General features: G+C 43.6%; 1 protein-coding gene across 10 annotated transcripts in view; it reads right to left on the bottom strand.

The window, feature by feature from the left end:
• Window positions 1-23,357, bottom strand: part of rapgef6 (Rap guanine nucleotide exchange factor (GEF) 6) — a 145,022-nt gene that overhangs the window by 42,422 nt on the left and 79,243 nt on the right. For all 10 annotated transcript variants that reach the window (XM_047606784.1, XM_047606783.1, XM_047606782.1 and 7 more), the window contains 4 exons: window positions 9,316-9,447; window positions 4,857-5,037; window positions 3,162-3,298; window positions 448-606 (listed from right to left, as the gene is read on the bottom strand). In XM_047606784.1, coding sequence (XP_047462740.1) covers window positions 448-606; window positions 3,162-3,298; window positions 4,857-5,037; window positions 9,316-9,447 — 609 coding nt within the window. The remainder of the gene's footprint in view (window positions 1-447; window positions 607-3,161; window positions 3,299-4,856; window positions 5,038-9,315; window positions 9,448-23,357) is intronic.

The raw sequence follows: 23,357 nt of genomic DNA on the forward strand, positions 1-23,357 counted from the left end.
ATTACAGTTTGCAAAAAAAAAAAACAAAACAAGGAAGGTGTTTATCTGTGCCATGAAGGAGTGTCATTGCTATGGGGTGGGGGTGTGGGGGGGCTGGTCTGGTCTAGGTGGGTGCTACATGTCTAAATAACAACCACACGAATGAATGACAGGTCCAAAAGTTTCCCAGCAGAACATTGAAAAGATTCAAATGTTATTTACGTCTCCTCTGAGTGGTCATAATGTTATGCCGGATTGGTGCATGTGAACTCTTTTACGAGTTAAGTAACCGCTGCTTCCACCTTCACAGCTGCTGTTTTTTTTGAGGACCACTTTCCTGCCATCGAACACCGTCCGTCGTGTTCCTTTATAACAGGCTGTCGTGTGATACTTTTATTAACGCTGAGGCCGTAAGTGCTCGTCAACCTCTGGCTGCGAAGCAGCTCGATAATAACAGAGTCACTTTACCTGGCAGTCGTCCCCCTTGGTGCGTACTTCTCCATTCATGTACTGCTTGTCCAGCGAGGGAGAGATGCCGAAGCTGTTGCCCATGCAAAGAGTCTCCACTCTTCCCTCCGGGTGGCTGATCTCCACTGCACCGTTCAGGATCACATACCAGTGGTCCAGCTGCAGACACAAGTGATGGGAGAGTCAGTAAAAGCCTCTTCTGACCTGTTCTTTCTTTCTATTTCCACTTTCTGGCTACTTTTGGTTTTGCATTTATATTTCCTCTTATATTTCAGTTTATATTGTTGCCTTGTTTGGTTTCAGCACAACATCCCCTCGTGTGCCACTTCACAGTTATTTCTTTTTTTTCATTTTGCCAAACTGTATTAACACACTGGACCTAAAACCACAAAACTAAACCAAACCAAACCAAACCATGAAATCAGAGGACGAAAAAGTTCGTTTTTTCACTGTGAAAACCACAAACATGTTAAATGAACCACAAAGTGTAAATTTCAAAAGCGTATGGACAAACTGCACATGCAGGAAATGCACCAGCTACTTTCGACCATTTACAAATTTTTTTTTTTGGCTTTCCAGCGTTTGAAGCTTGCTGCTATGCATTTGAAGTTGCTCAACATGTGCAACAATGTGACGACAATATTCAGGAAAAAGTGTGTAAATTAGTCTAGTTTTACTTGACAAATCAACACAATTTAAAAACTAGTCTAAAGTTTGAAGTTCAGAAGACTCAGTGACGCCGCGTCCTGCTGCTACGTCGTTTTAAATTGGTCACGTGATTTGGATTTACAAAATTTACACCCTGACGTTTAATATTATTTATTTTTATTATTTTCTACTATTTTAAAATCTTTTGTTTGCAGTTAGGACACATTCTCCCAGCTTCATCAATTTACTCCATCTTTCTTCGATGCCTTCACGAAAACTCGGGAAATACAATATTTCAGACTCCCAATAACACAGTGCTCATGTTACAGGTTAACGTGCAGGAGAAAAGATATGTTTCTTATATTGTCAACATTAAAATATGTGCAGCAGCTATTATTTATTTATTTATTTATTTATTTTTGGAAGCAGTAATTTGCAGTTTATTTTTTCCCCAAGTTGTCTTGAATGCAGCATCAGCTGCAGCTGGATCTCAACCACACTTTATAAGACCCACCTGACTTCTGTTTGGCTGGTGATGTTAGTTTGTAGAGGGAAAGTTGTGTCACTCTCGTTCCATTGGTAGGTGAACTAAACGAACTGCTCAAATCTAACAATATCAACAAGTTTTTTTTGTTGTTGTTGTTTTGTCTTTTAATTGCAACCTAACGCCAAATACTTTAAGCTCTGCATATTGTGCATGCAGGGAGACACACGCAGATGCAAACTGATGTTGAGCTCAGATCAGACGAGTTTTGGCGCCCCCCCGTGTGATCTCCGCGGGGCGCGAACCCCCGGTTGGGAACCACCGCTTCAAATCATCACGTATCTGTACCGCCGCACAAGAATCACAGCTGAAACGGTGATAAAATTCCTGCCGACACGTCGCGCACCGCGAACATAATGGGTGACGGGTGAGGTGCGAGCACGGTGGTTAAGAGGTATTTTGTCTCTAGTGGTGGCGTTTGAAGAGGAAAACGCTGGCGGGCGTAATATAACAAGCCATTCATCGTGAGCGCGAGTCGACCGGGGGGAGGAGGGTGAATGGGCCCTGGGCTCCCTGCGCAGCCATAACTTCCATTTCCTCCTCATTGCCTTTTCATTCTCCGGCTGTTTCTCACCTAGCACGTCTCCAATTCTCACTTTCAGCCGCCCGGTCTGTCACTCTCCTCGGTGATGATGAAATGGAGAAAGATAATCCAGCACATTTAAATGTATGTTTCTCTGTCATGAATATTTACAGCAGCGTGCAGAGGTACGTCCTGATCCTTTCAGCTAAATGCCAGATCTTACCGGCCTCTCGTTGGCTCGGTTCCCCTCATTCCTCTTTGTCCATGTGTCTTTTTATGCCTTTATTTTCACTCACTCGGGCCAAGTGCTTCTCTCTGACCTTCAACACGAGTCCGCGGAGACTCGGCCCGAGCGGCCCATCAACCGTGGACCTCGACGCGGACAATACGGAGACACGTGCGCACACACATCCTGTGGTCCTGGAAGCGCGTTCCCGCTCCGGAGCAGTTCATCGCCATTTACCGCCCCGTCGCTTCCGATGCAGCCGCGTGTAACCAAACAGCCGCGACACAGCTCCCGTTTCTCAGCCATGTAACTTAATTAATTAGGCGAGTAGCGGCTCGAGTGATTGACGGGGCTTCGCACAAGGCGGCAACTTCACACGGGCCGCTTTGTGTGTGTGTGTGTGTGTGTGTGTGTGTGTGTGTGTGTTTAAAGGTTTAGGCCGTCTGGAGGAGGACGTGTGCGTCTGTGCGCGAGGAAACACGCTGCAACACCTTTACGTCTCAAGCGTGTGCCCCTAAACGCTTTGCGTGTACACGTAATAATAAATAAATTTGAGGTGCTTTAAGTGTAATTATAGTAACGACCCGATTAGGATTCAGAAAAGCCTGCAAACACATCTCGCCTCTGACTGAATAAACAGTAATTTAACTGTTAAGGGAATTCAATGTAATCACGTTAATGAAGCAAATATAATGAAAAAAATAACACATACTCTGCAAGTGATAACTATTTTTGGTCGGCTTTATAACACTTCTGTTTGCAGATTTTCCCACCTCTTTTTTGTCGTGCAGGATGACGGTGCTGGCCTGCTCCACCACCTCAAACACCATGACGGTGCACAGGTCCCTCCGCACGGACATGGTCATGTTGGCGAAGGCCGGCAGTTGGTGCATGAACTCCAGTAGTTGCTCTGTTTTGGAAGGAATCGGGACAAAAAAAAAAAAAGGAGAAGAAGAAGAAGAAAACTTGCTGTGAGCGGTGAAAGGAGTATTGATATAAACTCGTGCGTCTCAGGTAAAACACGAATTGATTATTCCACAAACAAACAGCAGCATTTCTTAAAAACAATACGCGGGCTTTTAAACGGTTCCTTTTCTGCGAGCTTTTCCACATGCTTCACCAAGGCGACAGTCGATACAAACACAAAGCATCTTGGAAAATGTTAAAAGTGCAAAGCTTTAAAAAAACAAAAAGCATCTGTTTCTTTCAAAATGCACCTATTTTTTCTATTTTTTTCCCCAATCCAGTGTCCTCAAACTTTAATGGAACAGAGCACACACCACAGAAGCTTAAGATTTCAGCTGAGAAACTTTTACATCATGTTCCTTCCCCACAGATCAGAGAACAGAGTGACCCAGCTTCAACCAGAACCTTCATTAATCCTGCACTTCCTCCGTGTCTCTTCGCTTCTCGCCTTCGGTCTCACAAAATGAAGCTGTTTTTAGGATTTATCTAAATGAGAGAAGCTCCGGATCAGCGGGTTTAAATTTAGACTGGTTTATTATTGTGAGTGGAAACTACTATCAAGCTAAATCAGCGTGTCTGGGGAGCCAAGAGGAACAAAGCTAAACACGTCTGATCGGTCTTGTTTTTTGTATAAACTAAAATAAACTCACCACTGACGATTTATTTCACTGCAGCATTAATGAAACCCATATAAGTGATTAAGTTATACTCCTACTACAAATATCTGAGACTGTCAATCACCACCTCTCTGGCCTGTGACACATTAAAACAACACTAAGACAGATGTTTCTCTCTAAGACTCTAATAGAAGAATTAATTACTGTTATCAGATGCCCCGTCTAATTTAGAAACCCTAACCCTAATCTAACCCTGGGGAAAGTCAGACGTGCTCTCCTCTCTCTACATCACATCGTTCCTCGGGATGAGCCGGGTCTGTGATGGTGAAGGCCACGAGAAGGCCGGCCGGCCGGCTTCCCGGCAGGGAACACAGCAGGACGGCCCTTCACAACCTCTCCCAGCTCTCTGATGTGGTCACCTTCACCTGCAAGGACCCCGCCGGGTCCCCGCTAATGAGGCTCGTCTCTCCGATTGCACGCTTAGAATTCCTACTGTGTTTATAAACCACTGCAAGGGGTCTTTATGAAAGTGCATCTACCTTGTGTGAGCTCACTGAAAGATAGATGGTCCGAAAAAAAGCAAGTCGAGAGTCTATTAGAAAAGGAGAGTGGTATTTTATGCAGATTCCCCTTATAAGAAATAAACAAGTGATGTGGGTTTCTGGAAGATGTTTCACCCAAGTAGCATCAAATAGGTGGAAACAGGAACATCTGCTACCCATCAGAAACCCACATGACTAGTGTTTGTTAGCGACTAGATACTTTTCTCGTGTTAAAAACATCCTCTTTCTCCAGTCAACAGGGATCTAACGATGCAGCTCTGGAGGTCCAGTTATACGGATAATTAAAAGACTTTCTTTTCAAGCGAACTCTAGATCGACTGACCGATGTCGTCATCGTTGCGGTCGGCCGGGTCTTTTTCCAGACACTCCCGGACCACGTCCCGGCCCAGGAGAGCGTCCGAAGCTCTCTCCAGGTCCTCGTCCTCCTCCTCCTCTTCCTCGCTGTCCACCGCTGCCTCCGGGAGCCCGGACAGGTCCACGTCCCCGAGCTCGCTCTCTGTGGCCTGGAGGGAAAAAAAAGCAGGTTTTAATAAAGGATTTAATCGTTTTTACAGTTTCAGTTTCTTCTAGAAATAACTTTTATTTCTCTGATGCACCTAAAACCTTAAATCCAGCTGTTATAATTCATATTCTGCCGTATTTAAAACATGCAGGGCACACAGACGGCTCTAAAGTGGAGTCGGGGCTTTTTTCAGGTCACGTGGGATTTGAACCGTCAACCCGGAGGTGAAAAGAGGGAGCTCTCTGAGGCGGAGCCAGCATCGTGGGCCATCTGTTGGCTTTTTTTTTTGCAGGTAGGCCTGGAAACAAAGAGGAATGATCTGGCAAACTGAACCTGGCTCTGTCTCTGTTTTCCAAATTCATTTTTTATTGATGTGCTGTATTTATTTGGGCGGATAAATAGTTTGCGCCTGCAGCATTTTATCATCCTCACTGAACAGCTTTGGGTAGAAGGTGCACAGAAGGTCTTATCTGTGGTGCGGTGGCTTTAAAAGTTTCAAAGAAGCGACAAAACTGTGGGTAAGACAGGAAATGAAGGAGATAAGTTTATAATTATTGTATTTGTTGGCTTTGACCTACATTTGATGATGAGAGAGATGAATAAAAGCTACTTCTAAGGGACTTTTTTTTCTTGTTTTACCAGTGAGCACATCTAGTAGTTTGCATATTTGATTTTTGACTTACTAATTTTATTTTTCATTGCGTCATATCGGTCCATTAGTGGGTGACAACTGCTGGTGTCCCTGCGTTGGTAATTTCCCTACTATCTACACACACTCATTAGAAAAATACGGTTTAAAGTCAGGGACTACGTCAAGTCTTTGGGCAGCTGTGACTGCTGAGGTACTTTACCACTACCAGGGTGTGACTCTGTGAGCGGATGAATAATGCATAACGATTGTAACCGCTTTGAGCATCTAAAAACAGAAAAGCGCAAAATAAAACCATTGTTATTATTATTATTATGCTCCTTTTAGCAGGGGGACTGCCAATGGAAACTAGCCTTTTGGCTATAATTGGGTGCATTTACATTTTATTTTGAAAATGTTCAGTCGTGCACATTGTCCCTTGACAAATAAATAAAGGTGAATCTTCCTGTATGAACAGAATATTGCGATGTTATATTAAAAAAAGTCAATTATCTGTCTCACACAATATGAGATATAAGTTTTTCTGCAGCGTAGATGAGCTACTGGGTTATTTATTTATTTATTTTTTATAGGTTTCTCTGAGGTAAGCGGATTAAGCTAACAATCCACTCTTGTCTTCATGAATTAGGTCCGACGGGCTATTTAGAGGACTTTTAAAAACAAACCAGCTGCTCAGCTCGGCCCCGTTCTGCACCGGGGGCGTTTAATTTGGCCTGGCAGACGAGAAAAGACGAGCCAGAGAAAATATTCTGGGCTTTTTTTTTTTTTTTTTTTAGGCGCGGCGCTGCGGTAGTTAGCGCCGAGGCCTCACAGCACGAAGGTTCTGGGTTCGAATCCATTGGCCCGCCCGCCTCTCACTTAATGACAGCTGGGACGGGCTCCAACCCCCCCGTGACCCTCCAGAGGGCAAACGGTCATGGAATATTAATGAATGAATGTTTATATTCCACTCTTTGCAACATAATAAATGACTTATTTAGGTGAGCATGCACATCGAGACAGATTCCCACCTTATTACTGGTTATTCAAGGCACCACAGAGCTCAACAACGCACAAGTGTGAGAGTCAGAAATATGTATTTTCTTTTGCTTCACCTTGAATTTACCGATTCTTGGGAGGAAATTCATCTTTTAAATGTTGACATTAAGACCCAAACAAGGAGGCTTTTGAAAAAGGAAAATGTGAGGGTTACTTGCAGATTCCAGCAGAAAAGTGTCCTGCTATTTAAGTACTGTTGGAAATAAAAAGAAAAAGGGATGTATAAAGAGACAGTGGGATAGAACAGTGGTGCAATCCTGTAGACAATAAAACCTTAGCATATCTTTCAGCGCGCAGTTCATTTAGGAGGCAGGCACTTTAATGACACTTGTTCCGTTGGCTCAAACTTTGTTCTGAGACCAGGGAGACATTTCTTAAAGGATGTGAAACGAAAACCTGCTGCACTCAGGAGTGTGGTGACAGGATAGAGTACAATCCAAAGGCTGAACATACACAGAAGCCAATAGATATATAAACGGGAGGAATATGGGCCGGGGAGTAAACCTGAGCAGCCGAAGTCAGAGTGAAACAAAAGAACGAGTGGGAGAATATCCACAACGAAAACAAGACTGTTGCGTTGACAGCTGAGGAGCACAGCTGACTGGAAGGTCGGCGCTTTGAGACAGCTGTAAACAAACAACGAGCCGGGTCAGCGACTGGCTGATGGGATCAGAGCCGTGTGATAAATACCTAATCTGAGGATGAAAAGATCAGGTCTGGGTGTTAAACGTCTCACCCGCGCTGACCTGACTTACATCAATCTGCAGTCGCTCGCAGACAAGACTGAGGAGGGAGGACGGGCTGTGTTTTCTTTGGTCATTTGGAGCCATTTTCTCAGGCTGCCTTGTTGTATTTCTCTTCCGCATTTTATTTAAAGATTATTCAAGAAGACGTTGAGAATAAACACCAGGACACATAAAAATACAAGCATTGTTAACACCTTTCAAAGCTTCTCTTTAGTTTTTAAGGCCGTGGAAGCTAACGATGCTAATGAGCCAAACAAAACCTCCACACATGCAGGATGCTGCATGTAGCTTGTGGAGAGGAACGACGAAATAAAAGCACGGCTGCAGAGCTCCGAGCAGTCAAGGCTCAGCGATTATACCGAACGGTTTTGGGATTTATTACAACTTTCTGTGTAAAGAGGGGAGATTAGGAGAGCGAAAGGGATTAAAATGATTAGATGACGGGCTTATCGCGCGTGTTTTTATGGGTTATTGATTTGCAGCCGTTTAAGAAGCGCCACAGTCCAGAGAGACGGTTTTGTTTCCAAAACACACAGAGCAGTTAAAACGGTCCACACTGTAAAGGTGATTCATATTAACGAGGAGGGAATAAAATGTAGAGGAAAACATGGCTCCGGGACGTGATTATCATCCACCCTGTCCCCTCAGATACAGAGCAAAATAAGTTCTTTGTTGTTTTAGTATCTAATATCTCAGTATCTTTAGTATCTAAGCTACTATTTAATTGATTTGTTGTGATTTACCCTTTTATATACATATAAAGGATTAAGTTGAACAATAAATGAGATAATGTGGTTATTTTTATAATTAAATATATTTTATGATTATTATTATTCTTAGTATAGTTTAGTTTTAGTAGAAAACATCTAATGAGGTCACATGTTCTCTTCTACTTGGTCAGAATCTTATTTCTTCATTTAATTTTCATTATGACATTTAAATTGGATAAAAGTCCAACTTTTTTACTTAGTCCAAAAAAGAATTTTAAGCATTTTTGGTTTCATTTTATTGAATATATATATATATATATATATACACACACAAATACATCATTTATTGCGACTTATTCCTCAGTGATTGATTTCACGGCTTTGATTTCTGTTTTTAATTCATTTCCACTGCAGTGTAGAATTAAAATGAATTCATTTGTTTGTTGGCCAGATTTGGATCCTCTCAAGCATTTACTCAGCTCATGCATGATGTAGTGCAGTAACAGCTAATTAGCGTGGTTCACTTTCCTTCCGCGTGCATCAAAACAATAGCAGCAAATAGAGGGATGTTTCCAGATGTTTCCTGAATGTAACCTACAACGACCACGATAGGAAAGATCAAGTGGGTAATTAAGCTACACTAGATGTCACACTCTCCTCAGTCTTTCCCTGACGTTCACCGCTTATAGAGGCGAGCCAGTGAAACTCTGCTATGTGCACCTGTAGCACAGGTATAGATAAAGCCTGAAAGGTTAGGCTCATTTCCTACGCGTGACCTTTAATCCGCGGCGGGCGCTTCAGAGCGAGACGAGTCGCCAGGATGCACAGCTGTTGCGCAGCAATTAGCGAGATAGCAGAGCTGCAAGGAGGAGACTGGTTGACAGATGTGCTATAGGACGAGAGTCCACTCGAATCAGGCCAGATGTTGTCACCGGGCGGAACAGGTTTATGACACTTGTATATGGAAACTGATATTTAAAACAACTTGTGAGACAGGATGTAGAAATCAGGATTCTTTATATTTCATTTTAAATAATGAACAATAACAATACGACAAAAACTCCGTCATAATGAGCTGATTTGTAGTTTCTACATGTGCGCACAGATAATAAACTAAAAAGGAATGAGAGACCCACCTGGTAAATGTCTGACAGGCTGCTGCTGCCCGAGTCGCTGGCGATGCTGCATCCTGATTGGCTGGGAGCCATGTGCATCACCTGCTGGTGGGCGTGGTCTGTTAGGTGCATCTTATTGAGGTCAGCAGGAAGCTGTTCAGACAGACAGGAAGGAGAGGAGATATAGAAGAAAGGGAACAGAGAAGACAAAGAGGATGTGAGATCAACGGAGGTAAACACTCTCACACACAGTGCACAGTACACAGCAGAGGCAAACACACACACACACACACACACACACACACAGACGCACATATGCAGGAGGCCGTTTCATCAGCTTGAAAGCTAAAGCTGGTTTGGCACCGTTTGTCGTTTTTCAAGATAATTAACCTGAAAAGATATTTTTATATTCATGTACACACACACAGCACGACAGAACACTCGAGACATCCACAGGCAGAGATACGGTACACGCAGGAATACGATGCACACGTGCAAACACAACAGAAATGAATCAAATTAAATCAGAAAATTCATCAAGCAGCCGCAAAACAAACTGAATCCTCTACACAAATCTGTTTGTTGAAGTCTCGTCGTTTGCTCCCAGATAAAAAGACAATTTGAACAAAGCAAAGACACAGACACACAAAAAAAAAATCCATTTGTTTCTATCCTGTTATTGCATCTTGCAGAAAATAAAAGAGTTCAAAATCCAAGAAAGTCAGAGCTCATTCTGAAGCGATGCACCAAAAACACAAGAACTGCTTGGCTGTAGTTTAAATTTACCAGTGGAAGTCGGCTCATCGACTATATTATAACACATAAGCTTTAAACTAGTGGCTCATAATAGTGTTGATTCTTTTATTAAGACAAGAGATTTTAGATAAACAGTTATTGAAAGTTAAAGAAATGTTGTTGAGCTATAAGTGTCACACAACTTTACAGCTGGATTTCAACCTATTGATTATATATATAATTATAAATATAAATATATGTTTTAAGTTATTTAATTGCTTTAATTTTAAGGGTTAAAAGTTACTTTGGCGCTAGTAGGGAAAGCAGCTTGAACTGGGCTTTATTTATTTATCTTTGCTGGGTGTTGCTCCGCTCTACAGTGGGCGTGTTTTAAAAATGAGAAAGGGAGAGTGGGTTTGAATATTTCAGCACATTGGAGAGAGAGAGAGACAGAAAGAGGGATGATCCAAGGCATAACTTAACACACTGAGGTCAGTTTTCCGTGTGAATCCCAGTTACAAGACGACTCTTAGAAAAAAGAAAACTGGAGCAAAAGAATAGAAAAAAATAAAAACACGCCGTCTGTCTGAGAGTCTTCCCCATCAACAGGATTCAGAACTAGCAGCTAACTGTAAACAAGGAAATCCAAGTACATGCACGATTGCTACACAACCAACAAAAAGCCCCGCCCCCTTCTTCCTCCCACCACAGTATCGAAATAATCCCGAAGCTCTGCAGAACAAGACGCATGCATATGTGAAGAGTGTGACCAATGTGTGAGAAGGAGCTCGAGCAAAAGTCAAAAATTGGGGTTTTACCTCCAGGTTTATCAATTATAAGGTTCCAGGACATGGATGTAAAAACAGTGACTGGTTTGCTACTCGAAAAGAGAATAAATGAAGATAAAAGGGAACCAAAACTAAGTTTTCCACTAATCAACAATACCAAAATAAAATTGGATTTCTTAGAAAGCATTGAGGAACTAGGTTCCTCCTCCTCCTCCTCCTCCTGAAGTCTTACCAGCCTGGACCGCGGCACCGTCAGCGTGAGGGAAGACGTTCTCCTGCGACACCGAGCAAACCTGCAGCACATCTCGTCCATCGCCTCATGAGACACGGCGGACGGTTCAAACACGCGTCCTTCAAACCCAACAGCTGTGCAACGCGAAGCTGCACCAAACCAAAGTGGAAGCCTGGAAGCTTGGAAGCTAGCGAGGAACCACCGTGCCAACATGCAATATTAAAGACAATGAGTCTGGGGGGTTCTTCTATTAAGCCTGTAGTAGTGCACAACCTGAGCACTTAAACCCCCCCCTCAATCCAATGGTCATACCCGTAAGGAAACTGTACCGAGGGGTGGAGTTTAAGGAGTTTAATGGCTTGTTCTTAATGTGTGGCGTAATAAACAATTTATTAATTCACACACATCAGGTTTACACATGAGGGGACGTAAAGCGGCCGTGTGTCCGAAGTATTGTAAAAAAAAAAAAATAAATAACCATAATATTCAACGCCAACAGAAAAAAACAAAGACTCGTGTCACTTTTCACACAGCTACAGAGAAGCAGAGCTTCACGTAACGGTGTAAATTAAGCAGTGATTCATTGCGGCTGCACTAATTTTTTTTTGGACCGAGCCCCAGACGTGAGAGGAAATCGGCTTTATCAAGATGAGTAGGCATCCACGTCCACTGTGGGTTAATTCTGAGCGATGGGGGCCTGAAGGCCTGAGTTTCCCCTGCAGACTGAAAACATCTCCACAGCGAAGCTAAACAAAGTTTAAAAAGATACGCCTCCATCGAACACACACCTCTATTAGAGAGCATCCTGTTTAAATATGAATAAGTCGCTCTGACTTCACGTCTCGTTCACATACTGCGTCGTTAACAGCGCTATTAGCAACACTTAAATAGCAGGATCCTAATTTCAAAGTGTGCTATTGTAACACTCGCGCACATAATGACTCGGGGATGAAGTTTAAGTTGTGAGCGAAGGACTATTTAAGTAAAATCCATTTCCAATTACGTCCAGCATATAATGCATTGTGGGATTCGCGCACATCGACCCGCAGGCAACACGCAATCCTAGAGTGCTGCTGTTATTGACTAAAATACACCCAATACCACGAGCAGACTTCTCCAACCCTGATCTGGAGAAACACTCGTCGCTACAAGTTTGTTGTGAATCGGGAGAGACAGGAAAAGCGAGAGGGAGGACGTAGAGCGATTGCTAATTTCTTACAGGTAAATACTTATCGATTCCTGTGTGATGGAGGACTCATCAGCTGGTGATGATGAAACTCCCGCCCTACATCCATTTATTACTTTTACTAGAATCCACATAGAGACGGGAACTAATACTCTGCGATCAGAAAACATGGAAGAAGAAATAAAGAGGAAGGAAATCACGCATGCTGCTTTTAGGTGGTCGTCCATCTGACCGAGAAAGGTTTGAGCTGTGGTGGTAAAAAACGTCCTCCTTCCAGAATTCACACATCCAACACAACATGCATGCAAGTCAAATACGCTTTAAAGCTTGTTTGTCACTATTTCTGCACAAATTCCATCTCAAATACAATTAAGTAGAAAAATCGACGCTCGTCCTTCTTCGTAAAAGTGAATTCTGAGGAATATTTGAGGTTTATTGAGGTTTTTGAAGGTCCAGTACACAACAATAAATGGCTAAAATTTATAAAACATCTAGTACAAACTTATATACATGCTCTCCACGGACACACAAAGAGAAAATTGTGAACAACACTTAATTCTGAATGGCAGTCATCCGATTTGTCAAACTCTGAATGAACATAAGCCTTGTTTTCTTACACAAGCTCTTATCTCTTGTTTATAAACTCAATAAAATTTCTGTTATTTCCACTAAACCACAAACTTTTTCTTAACTAAAAACTCACAGGAGGAACTGATTAATGAATCAATAAAGAATCTTATTGATGCTCATCCCTAGCTTTAGGAAAGGTAACACAAACGGGGTTAAGACGAGATGAGGTTTGATGTCTCAAACACGGACAAATCCACCACCGCACCCCGACTAATACTGGATTTTATTGGTGCCGATGTCGAGACTGATGACTCTGGAAATCAAGCAGCTACGACAAACATGTGGCGGTGACTGAGGAGTTAAACGATCTCCATTCATAACACGCTCTGCAGCACCAGTGACATCCTAATCAGACTGCAGAGCATCGCAGAGAGAGAGACACTGATGGCAATTAACTCCAATACCAGTCGATGTGTTTATGTGCGTGGACCAGACAACAATGTAACACTTCCACCGGCACCAAAGACAGAGGGGAGTTCATGTGTTTGAGACGGCGAAGGATGGTGGAAGGTAGACGTTGAGTGATGGGGGGGTAATTGCGAAGGTCTCGAGGCTCCTATTCACACCACGGACTTAATCCTGCTCTAATCCCCCTCTTTTCCTCTCCCAGCAGTCCGGACCACCGGGGCCGAGGGGGTGGGGGGCGAGTGGGGGTCTCCCACTCTCCTCATGCATTAAGGATGAGAGTCGCCAGATTAAATATAAATGTGCCAGGTTCCTTCAGCTGTACAGTTCTATCATGTCAACGACAACGGGCACGATCACGGGAGGATCAAGCAAGTAAACTGTAAAACGTTACGTCGCTGTTAAATAGACCAAGCCTGTACAGTGGTGATCTGCGCTTAAAGGGGCTGATTAGCGCCAATGGAAATGAACCCATCATCTGTCATAATAAGAGTTTAGTGCATAGAAAAGATAAAGATGGCGGGAATCCGAGAGGAACAAGCCTGGAACCATGAAAACATCACGTTATTAATCTCGTACGGAAGCTTATAAATGAATCAGCAGCAAGAGGAGCACAGCTGGGTTGGAGAAGTTGGCGAAAGATGACGATAATTGGTGACATCACTGGATTTTAATCATAATAATAACTTGAATTTCGATAGTGCCTTTTAAAGTAGGCACTTTACAGACAGACAGAGGGACGATGGGGGAAAGGTGGGTCTTCAGAGATGATCTGAAGGTTTCCAGAGTTGGTTCATTGTGAATGTTGGATGGGAGGGAGGGATCCCCTGAATATGTTTATTCCACCATCGCCACTGATGCGTGTGTAGATGTTAATTCAGTCGTCATAAAATCAACCACCGAGACAATGCACGGACGTTGTGGGCAGGAAACCGACTCAAACAGGCTGCATCTGAATAAAAAGCCAACGCTTTTTCCAATATCATTCCAGTTTACCATCAAAATAAAGGCCTCCCCTCAATCAGGGAGTAAAACGCATTACCCAACGTTCAAACCACCGCTACGCGTTTTAAGTTCCTTTTTACGATTGCATTTGTCTCCGTGCGGCTGTGCTCGAGTCCCTGAAAGCAAAAACAAAACGGTCAGAATATATTAAGATGATATCTGCTCCATGGTGAACGCAGTTTTAACAATTAGATCAACAGAGCGCGGTAAAACGGGCCAATAAAGCCCAGACTGACCATGTAGCTGCATAGATCAGAGACTGGCTTTTACCAAAAAAACTGCATTTTAGTGCAGGAATAATCTTTGCTGCATTGTAGGTCAAAGCGTAAAGAGGTGTTTTGGGGAAACCTTGAAGACGTTAATGGATGACACCCGGTCTTCTCCAGCATAATAGTCTGGAATTGGTTGGGCTGAGGCACCAGACGGGGCCACGGCATTAAAGCATGAGAAGGGCAGGAGGAGGGTGAGGTAAATGCCAACGCTTCTGCTTGAATAATATTTTGCTTTAATTAACAGTTTTTTCAGACCTTATTATTTTTGCAGAGGCTTATTTGGATCCTCAGATTGTATTTAACGACTAAACGGCTCGTCTCACTTAAACGCTGATAATCAGAGGGGAAATAAACGACTCTTATTCGGAAAAAACTAACAACGAGAACGGAGACACTGATCAGAAACAGAGCAAAGATAAAAAGATGAACACACCGGACAAAGAAGCAGAGGAGAATGAATAAGAACAACGCATTAAGATGAATAATAAAGAGCACAAATGGCTCAGATAAGTATGAAAGAACGTGTGATGAGGCAGATGAATCCTGATGAGGACGATAATTAAAGCAGGTTCAACAAACAATGACTCAAACGAAGCTCGATGAATATTTAAAGACAGCTGTGCTGCACATGTCGAGAGAAGATAAAAGAGGAAAAAAAAAAAGAAAAGAAAGACGGCTGGTGTGACTGGTGACAAATGGGAAACCTGTGTTAAAGCTACAGTAAGTATCATGCAAAGTAAATGCCGTGCAGAAGAACGGGGGCGGCGCACTCAAAGAGGCGTTACATGTCGTGCATCTGCAAAAGCAGCTGGGTCTGGGAAAGATGCATCGATACAGAGCAGCACAAGACTCAATCCATCCTGGTTAAACACACACACACACACACATATATATATATAAAAAATACCTTAAATGATACCAAGTTATACAGAATTACACTGGATCCTGAAGGATTTTAATAAAGGTAGAGAGGCCTTGTTAGCACCGAAGTCAACAACCACCCATGCTAAGCTCCAAGTATCTGGTACAGAGTCGGGTAAATACAGGTAACGGACAGTGAGGTCATGAGTGGGGTATCTGACACTAACATTGTTGGCCTGTAGATGTCAGCAGTCACAAACTGCCTTGACATAACCAGAGCGGCTCAGCCAAGGCCTCACCAAGGAAACATTGTACAAATATAAAACAATTACAGGAAGTATAATGACTTAATTCTTTGTGCTTCAATACTTATATGAGGGATTTGAGTCCTGTAATGTTGCAAATATCTTATCAGCTCCTTCTCAACCTCAAAAAAAAAGGGGTTTTAATGGAAAAAGTTTGCATAATATTTGGAAAATGACTCAGTGCATGTTAACAACACAGAGTCTTGGCTACAGTGCGATAAGATCACAGTTGCCGCTGTGTAGATTCTGCTCTCACTGCACGTTGCTAAACCAGAAACCACATCACAGACGGCAGCAGTGCACCTCTGCACAGACGAACAAAGTTGCTACTCTGTGTCTCAGCGCAAGCGAATCTCTTTGATGTGACGCTCAACTCGACGCTTCGAATCTGATTTCCGCCCGTGCTCTTGATTTCTGGGTTTCTCCGTTTCTGTGCGTCGTCTCATCTCTTTCGTTATTAACTCCGTATTAACTCTGAAGGTTACAACCTCCTCCTCCGTCTCCACTGCACACTCAGTAACGGCCTCCTTTTTCTTTTGGCCTTCACCCTTTTCCGTTGTTTTTTTTTTTTTTTATTGATTTCTTTTTTTAGATATTCTCCGCTCTTGTATTTCCTCCCAAATGTATCAACCCCACTCAATCAATTTAGCATCAAAGGGAGCAAAGGGAAGAGGCCTCATCAGACTAACGACGTGAGGACATTGGCTCTGATCTCAAGAAAGGGGGACACACACACACACACACACACACACACACACACACACACACACACACACACACACACACACACACATTTTGAAGCTCCAAATTTAGCCCTGTAGCGCTGGAGAAAGCTTTGATCAATCGAGGCCACTGCTGGCTTTAATGTTGTCAGAGGCGGACAGCGTCAGGAAACAGACACTTTCGCACAGGAAAGCCAAAAAAAAAAAGAAGAAATAAATAACCGTGTTCACTAAATACGAAGTGCATGCGTCTACGAGTCCAAATATGTGAAACTGAGTTTGCTTTATAGCACACTTCACAGTTTGTAAACAGTATGGCGTTTTTTGAGGGGCGGGGCTTAGCTGGAGGCAAAACATCTCAAAACACTATAGCCTGTTGCTAACTGTATAACCAGTTAGCATGTTTCAACTGACTGTTTTGGCAAGAATGGATGAAGAAAATGCATATTTTAGAGAATATACTAATACACTCACTCCCCGAGACCTCAGACTGGTGGGACTACATTCACCGACCACTACGCTCTCACTCACTGGATGGACGATTTGACCAAAAGTGGACAGAGAGGGGACGAAATCCGGTCTGCCTTTATCAAGTGTAGCCTAAGTGTAAGATATAACACTGTGGAGGGTAATGTAGTAAATGCAACTACTGCTTGGACACCCCTGAAACACACAGTTGTCAGTGTTGTGTCAGCTAGCGGTTAGCATTAGCATCAAGATATAACAAGAATCCCCCAAATAATAATGATATCGCCTCCAGCTAACGTCACAGTGACATAGGTCGTGAAGGGGTCTATAGGCTCAGCACACGGCCACCAGGCTACACTCCATCACCAAGTCCACAGAGGGTTGGATTAAGATACAGTACAGGGATGACAGATGGCGATAGGGAGAAAATAGAAGGACCTGAAGTGGATGCGAGCGACAGAGATAAAGAGAGAGTGGTGAGAAAAAAGAAGAGGATATGATTGAGAGAAAGCAAAGATAGCTGAGGGTAAAGATATATAATATAGACGGGAAGTGGCAGTGTGGGGTGGAATGAGGATGAAGTGGAAGTGAGGGGACGGATGGAGATAAAAAAAAAAGTGTCCAGCATTTTCCCGAGAATTGAATTCTACCTCGGCCAAGACGAGCACATCTCTGGCCGTGAGACGGCGAGAGAGCGTCTGCACCAGCTGGAGCAGTGAGGGTGGGAGGAGGAGGAGGGTGGTGGTGGTGGTGGTGGTGGTGGTGGTGTAATGAATAGAAGCTGGAATTGGAGATGACAAGTGCAAAGGCAGACGGGTAACAGAGAAAAAGGGAGAGGAAGAGGAAGGAATAGGAGAGGGACCAGCAGCTAGCAGGGGACCACATGAGGAGATGAGGACTCGAATATTATCAAGCAGAGGAGACCGCATGCTGCACACATTCAAACACACTTTACTGAGCTTCTCACCGAGCTTCATCTTCTTCCAGACCTACTTTTCCAAAAGCTGGCTCTGAATCGCAATAAATAAATAAATAAATAAAAACTGAAAGGTTCAAAAAGATCTCTGCAGCTTCTCAAATTAAATATGAGTCAAAGAAGTCTTATATACAAGTTTGCTCTGAAAGTATGTTGAGATATTGTGTTTATTTTGACAAATAAAACCTTCATTAAATCTCCATATTGCCAGTATTATAAACCGTGAGCATTAAAGAGTTTAAACGATGTGTGTTGGATTCTGGATGAGGGCGCATTTTGACATTTGTCCATGATAATCGTGAAGTGAAAAAACCAGTTATCATGACGGCCCCTGGTGCGAATTCTGCATAGCAACAAATGACCTCGAACTAACTCAGCCACGAGACAAAGCGTCCCCGTGATCTGGCAGGAACCGGGGGGTTTGGGAGGTACGGTGGTTCAACACTCGCTGGCTGGCGAGTTTGGGGCAGAGAATAAACTGCCACCAGTTGGCACCGAACCTGCACGGTGATGAGCCAGTGTTGTGACAGACGGGATGCTGAACGGCACCGGCGCCGCGAGAGGCCTGTGACTTTTGCCCTAGTTGTCTGACGAAGGAAAGAGTCACAGAAGAAACACATGCAAACGAAGGAAGGGGGGGGGGGGGGGGGGGGGGTTTGAGCGCGTGTGACCTCATTTTACTTTAGATAAATCACTCAGACATTCTAAAACCCTACACACATTACTGTATTACCAAATTCAGGGATTAACCCTCAAACAGTGGATCCTGGACTGGACTTGTAAGTGTGTGTATGTGCGACCACTTGGAAATGAAACACTGGGAGACGACAGAAATCAGGAATCAGCCCCAAATCGCAGCTATTGCATTGTTACTGAAACTAGTTATGGGAAATGTAACAAAGCGAGGAGCGTAATTCCACCGAATAATGACGCATCTAGGGATTTAACAGTGGTGGTTGCAAGTTATTTTTTTGGCAGGTCATGAGTACTTGAGTATTTTTTGGACTGCAAAACATTCCTTTCACTCTGACTCATGCATTATGCACACAACACTTTGGGTTAGTAATAATTAACTATCATCCAAATAACAAGCAGTGGCTCTAAATCACCTGCAAACTCGACACCCTCCATTCAACTCTTCGGCCGCTCATACAGTGAAGAAGGTAATTAATATGGGTCGGCACCAATGCAGAGACAAGTTTTCTTCTCTGGAGGACTGAAAGTATTGCAGGTTTTAGAGGAAATTCCTTCCAGTTGGCATCTACTGAGGGTGTTTGTGTGTGTGTGTGTGTGTGTGTGTGTGTGGCAGTATGTAACAGACGGTAGTTGCTGTCCAAAAGAGTTGCCAGGCTCTGAAAGGAATATTCAACCTGTCAGAGACCATCTGCCCTCCTCCACTCAGAGGGAAGAGGGACGAGCTTTTAGGTTGAACAATATAATCATTTTATTTATTTTAAATCTGCCACATCAGCCTTTTTCTTTCCTAGTGACCTTTTTTTTTTTATAGCAAGCAGCTCCTCTTAAATCTTCCTGCTCTGTTTCTGAATGAAGTGCATTTGTAAAAAAAAAGGTGGTGCTGGACTAAGAGCTTACCTACGCAACTATGCAGGATACGAATTATGTCACAAACAGTAATTAACGCGCGGTTATCTGTCGGTAAACAAAGACTCGCTGGTTTTTAACTTAATGTTTCGTGGGCTGTATTTGCCCAACGCTCTTCTTTTGTTCTGCTGGTGTTTGTAGGTATGTGTGGGAGAGACGCTGTGCGCGCTACAGGAAGCGACAAGGCGTCTGTGTCTGAGCCCCTGAGGAAGGTGGGCCACAGCCAGGTCTGCCGGATACAGTAGAGGAGGCAAAACACTACAGCCTAAACACACACACACACACACACATAAAAAAAAAAAGAAATGAAAATGCATACACACACACACACACACACACACATGCGTGCAGAGATATAAGCCACATACACTGTCGTGCGCCCTGGCTCCTTTCTGTTAACAGATGCTTCCTGCCCTGCAGCTCAATCCACACAGCTTCACACACACACACACACACACACACACACACACACACACACACACACACACACACACACAGTTGGCACACGAACGGGTCGACCCAGGGTCCGGCTGGAGGCTGCAGCTCCGCCCTCTGTGGGTCTCCTGGGTTGTGTTTGTTGGTCTTGGCTCTGGTTCCACTCACATCAGCCCGAACAGAGCTATAATCCGACATGACTAACTGATCCTGGACCTTTTCTTATTATTGTCGCACCCAACAAACTACTCTTGGTGTCGTTAAACGGAAGTCAAGGCTTGATAATGGGATACATCAGGCATAACATTATGACCGCCTTCCTAATATTGTGTAGCCTCCAAAAACAAATGTGTGTGACTCAACAGGGAATGGCAACACATTGTTGTTGGTGGGGGCATGTGGGTCCTATGGGTTGCGGGGAGGGACGTCTGTAGATCATCCCACACATACTTGATCAGTTTCAGATTGAGTGGTTTTGTTGGTTTTGTTTTTGTTTCTCAGCAGAAGATTGAATTGCCTCAAGATGGTTTAAATGTCACTTACTTCTCCTGTCGGTGGTCATAATGTTGTGGCTGATCGGTGTGTAGTTGAAATGCTATCACTTCTATGATGATATGAAGATAAAATATTTAAGAAGAGTTAAATGCATGTAAGAGTTTTGACTCCAAACTCGAACCAAAAGATCTTATACCATTCGTTTTCATACAGACACGGCCCACCCGATCTGCCCCCCTCCCCTCAAACACCACCCCCCCCCCACCCACAAATTCACACAGCCCGAGAGCGCAAAAAAAAAAACAGCCACAAAAGCGATCACCCATCCACCCCATCTCGTATTTATAAATGCCCTTGAAAATTATCCAGTAAAGGCTCTCTGGTTGTGCAGGCAGACGAGGGGGATGTGGATCAATAGCAGTGAGATAATGGGAGCGAGTGAAATTGAGGGGGGGGGGGTGGGGGGGCCGTGAGTGGTTGAAATATCAGGACTTGGATGTGTACATGCATGTGTGTGTGGGTATGGGGGGGTGGTGGTGGGGGTAGCAGCTCATGATTGAGTGAGCTCTTGTTTGGAGGAGCCTGCATGTATTATTAAGACTGAGTAAATACTTGGACAGTATGCGTTTGTGTATTTTTTTGCCAGTGTAAAGCCCCCGTCCCTGGGTGTTAAATAGCATTTGAAAGTGAGATGCCACCAAGTACAGGGATCATATGCATGTGTGCACATAGGCTACAGGGTGCAGCCTCCGCTTCAGCCCATTTAAGCTGGTACTGGTGAGGAGCAGCATAAAGGGTCTGAGTGGACCTTTCTCTCTCCAAACATCTCAGCCTATCACGGCTAATGGACAATAATTACACCATTCAGGAGAGAAATCACGGGCCCTTTTTACGCCGCTGTAATTATCAAAACGCTCAATAGAGCGGCTTGTTTTCTTACCACTGCATCAAAAAGGTGAAGTGTGAACGGCTAAGAAAGCGCGTGCCTTTTTGATTAGCTGCTGCACAGCAGTGGTGTAATCATTAAATTAGAGTTATACAAAAATCCGTGGTGGAAATTCTGCAAAATTGTAGCAATCTGTTGGGGGGGGGTGGGGGGTGGTTGGATACTTAAAGACATGACGGGATGAAAATCCTTTGGCGATGCGAAGGTGGCAGGTACCAAGTTAAGGTGAACTCCGCTTTGATGTCCACGACTGTCGACTTCCTTTGAACCAGAGTGTTTCGGAGGCTTGGAGCTTCGGGGTGAAACCGCATGGGAGGGGCCGCGTCAACGGGATTTTATTTTCAAACGGAGAGCAGCGGCGGCAAGTAGACGTCAGATTATGTTCTGCTTGTTGCGCTTAGAAACACATGTGGTGGGAAATACACGAGAGGTGCAACCGAACTCCTTGAGGGGGCGCTGTGCTGCTCCCTGTGTATCGAGGCTAAACTACAAAGAAATGAAGTATGTGAAGAGATATATTCACATACGTGACGACTAAACGGAGCGTTTTCAGTGTCCTAGAACGAGGTGCAACAAAGAGGAACCTTCGAAGTGACCTGGAGCTGTTTTTTGAAGATTGAATGCAAACATATCGTGCTTCTAAATAACTGGTAAAGTCTGCAGTAAATGAGGTCTGAGTAAAGCTGGGTGGTTTACTGGTTCAAACAGAATACTGGTATTTTTTTCCCCCGTTGTAATATGAATTTTTAATTAACCGTCATACCAGTGTTATTGATTCCACAGCAGTATAGCGCTGATTACACATGGTGCGACTGCATCACAGTGAGCTGCTATTAACATTACAGACGATTAGCTTAATATGTTTAAATATGAACAAATATGCCAAGATAAATGAAACCGTAGTCGTCCCTGTTCCTTCATTTCATCTTGATGATAAAGTCTTCAAGCAGACAGTGTTTAAACGGAGCCATGTAAACCTGTTTTACTACTAGTGTGGGATTATTCTACTATATTTACTCATCATCACGGTAAATTAGTCCCTCCTTAGTCAATCTACTGCATTAATCCTCTCTCAACAAGTGATTATACGTGGAAAAAAAAAAAAAATAAATACAGAGACTTCCACTTAAAGAGTCTTTCCAGAGAGACGACCATGGAAAGGAGCAACAGAAATGTAGTAATAATGTGTGTTTTTGTTTGGAAGGAATGAATAGTAATTTATGACTTATGTGAGGTGAGTAGGGCAGGCCCGGCTTAATGCAATCCATATCGATCTTTATCACCCCTACATCCTGTGCATATGATATCCTAGCCCTCCCCCGGCAGCTAAAAGCCGTCTCTCTCTCTCTCTCTCTCTCCATTGTTGCCTCTTGCTCAAATACTCCCCTACTCTCTCTCTCTGCCTTTGTTCTGCCTCTCACTCATTTACTCTCAATGCATGTTGTTATCTGGACGCCTCCTCCTCCTCATCTCCATGAGACATTACCTTGACACCCGGCGTGAATTCTGTCCATCAACCCGTCTGTGGGGCTGAGGTCAGAGTAACGCTGCCAAGGCCGGTGCCGAGGCATTACCTCATCTGACAAAAGGTCAGCCTCTTAGTGCACAAAAAGTGGTCCTGTCGACATATTCGAGTACCAGGGGAGCCCCCCCCCCGCCCCCCCGGTGCAACTATCTAATACTCTTTTAATGGTGCCTCGCAGTTTCCGATCGGCTGATCTGTTGATGCAGAGGATTAAAGCGCAAAGTGCATTTTATGATCGACAACTGCTCTGACCACGACCTGTTGGCTGCAGCAGCATTTTTTTTTATGACCCAAATACTTCACCTAAAACACAGACACACATAAAAAAAAAAAAAGTGCAACTACCACAAACCGCAATGTACAGTCAATATTTAAATGTCACCTTCCTATTAGAGTAGTGAACTGAAATGACTTGTGGGTCTTTTTTAGGGCTGCAGGATCCAGTATGAGGGATCATTAGGACCTGAATTATTCC

This window comes from Mugil cephalus, chromosome 15 (genome assembly GCF_022458985.1).
Source record: "Mugil cephalus isolate CIBA_MC_2020 chromosome 15, CIBA_Mcephalus_1.1, whole genome shotgun sequence".
Lineage (NCBI taxonomy): Eukaryota > Metazoa > Chordata > Actinopteri > Mugiliformes > Mugilidae > Mugil > Mugil cephalus.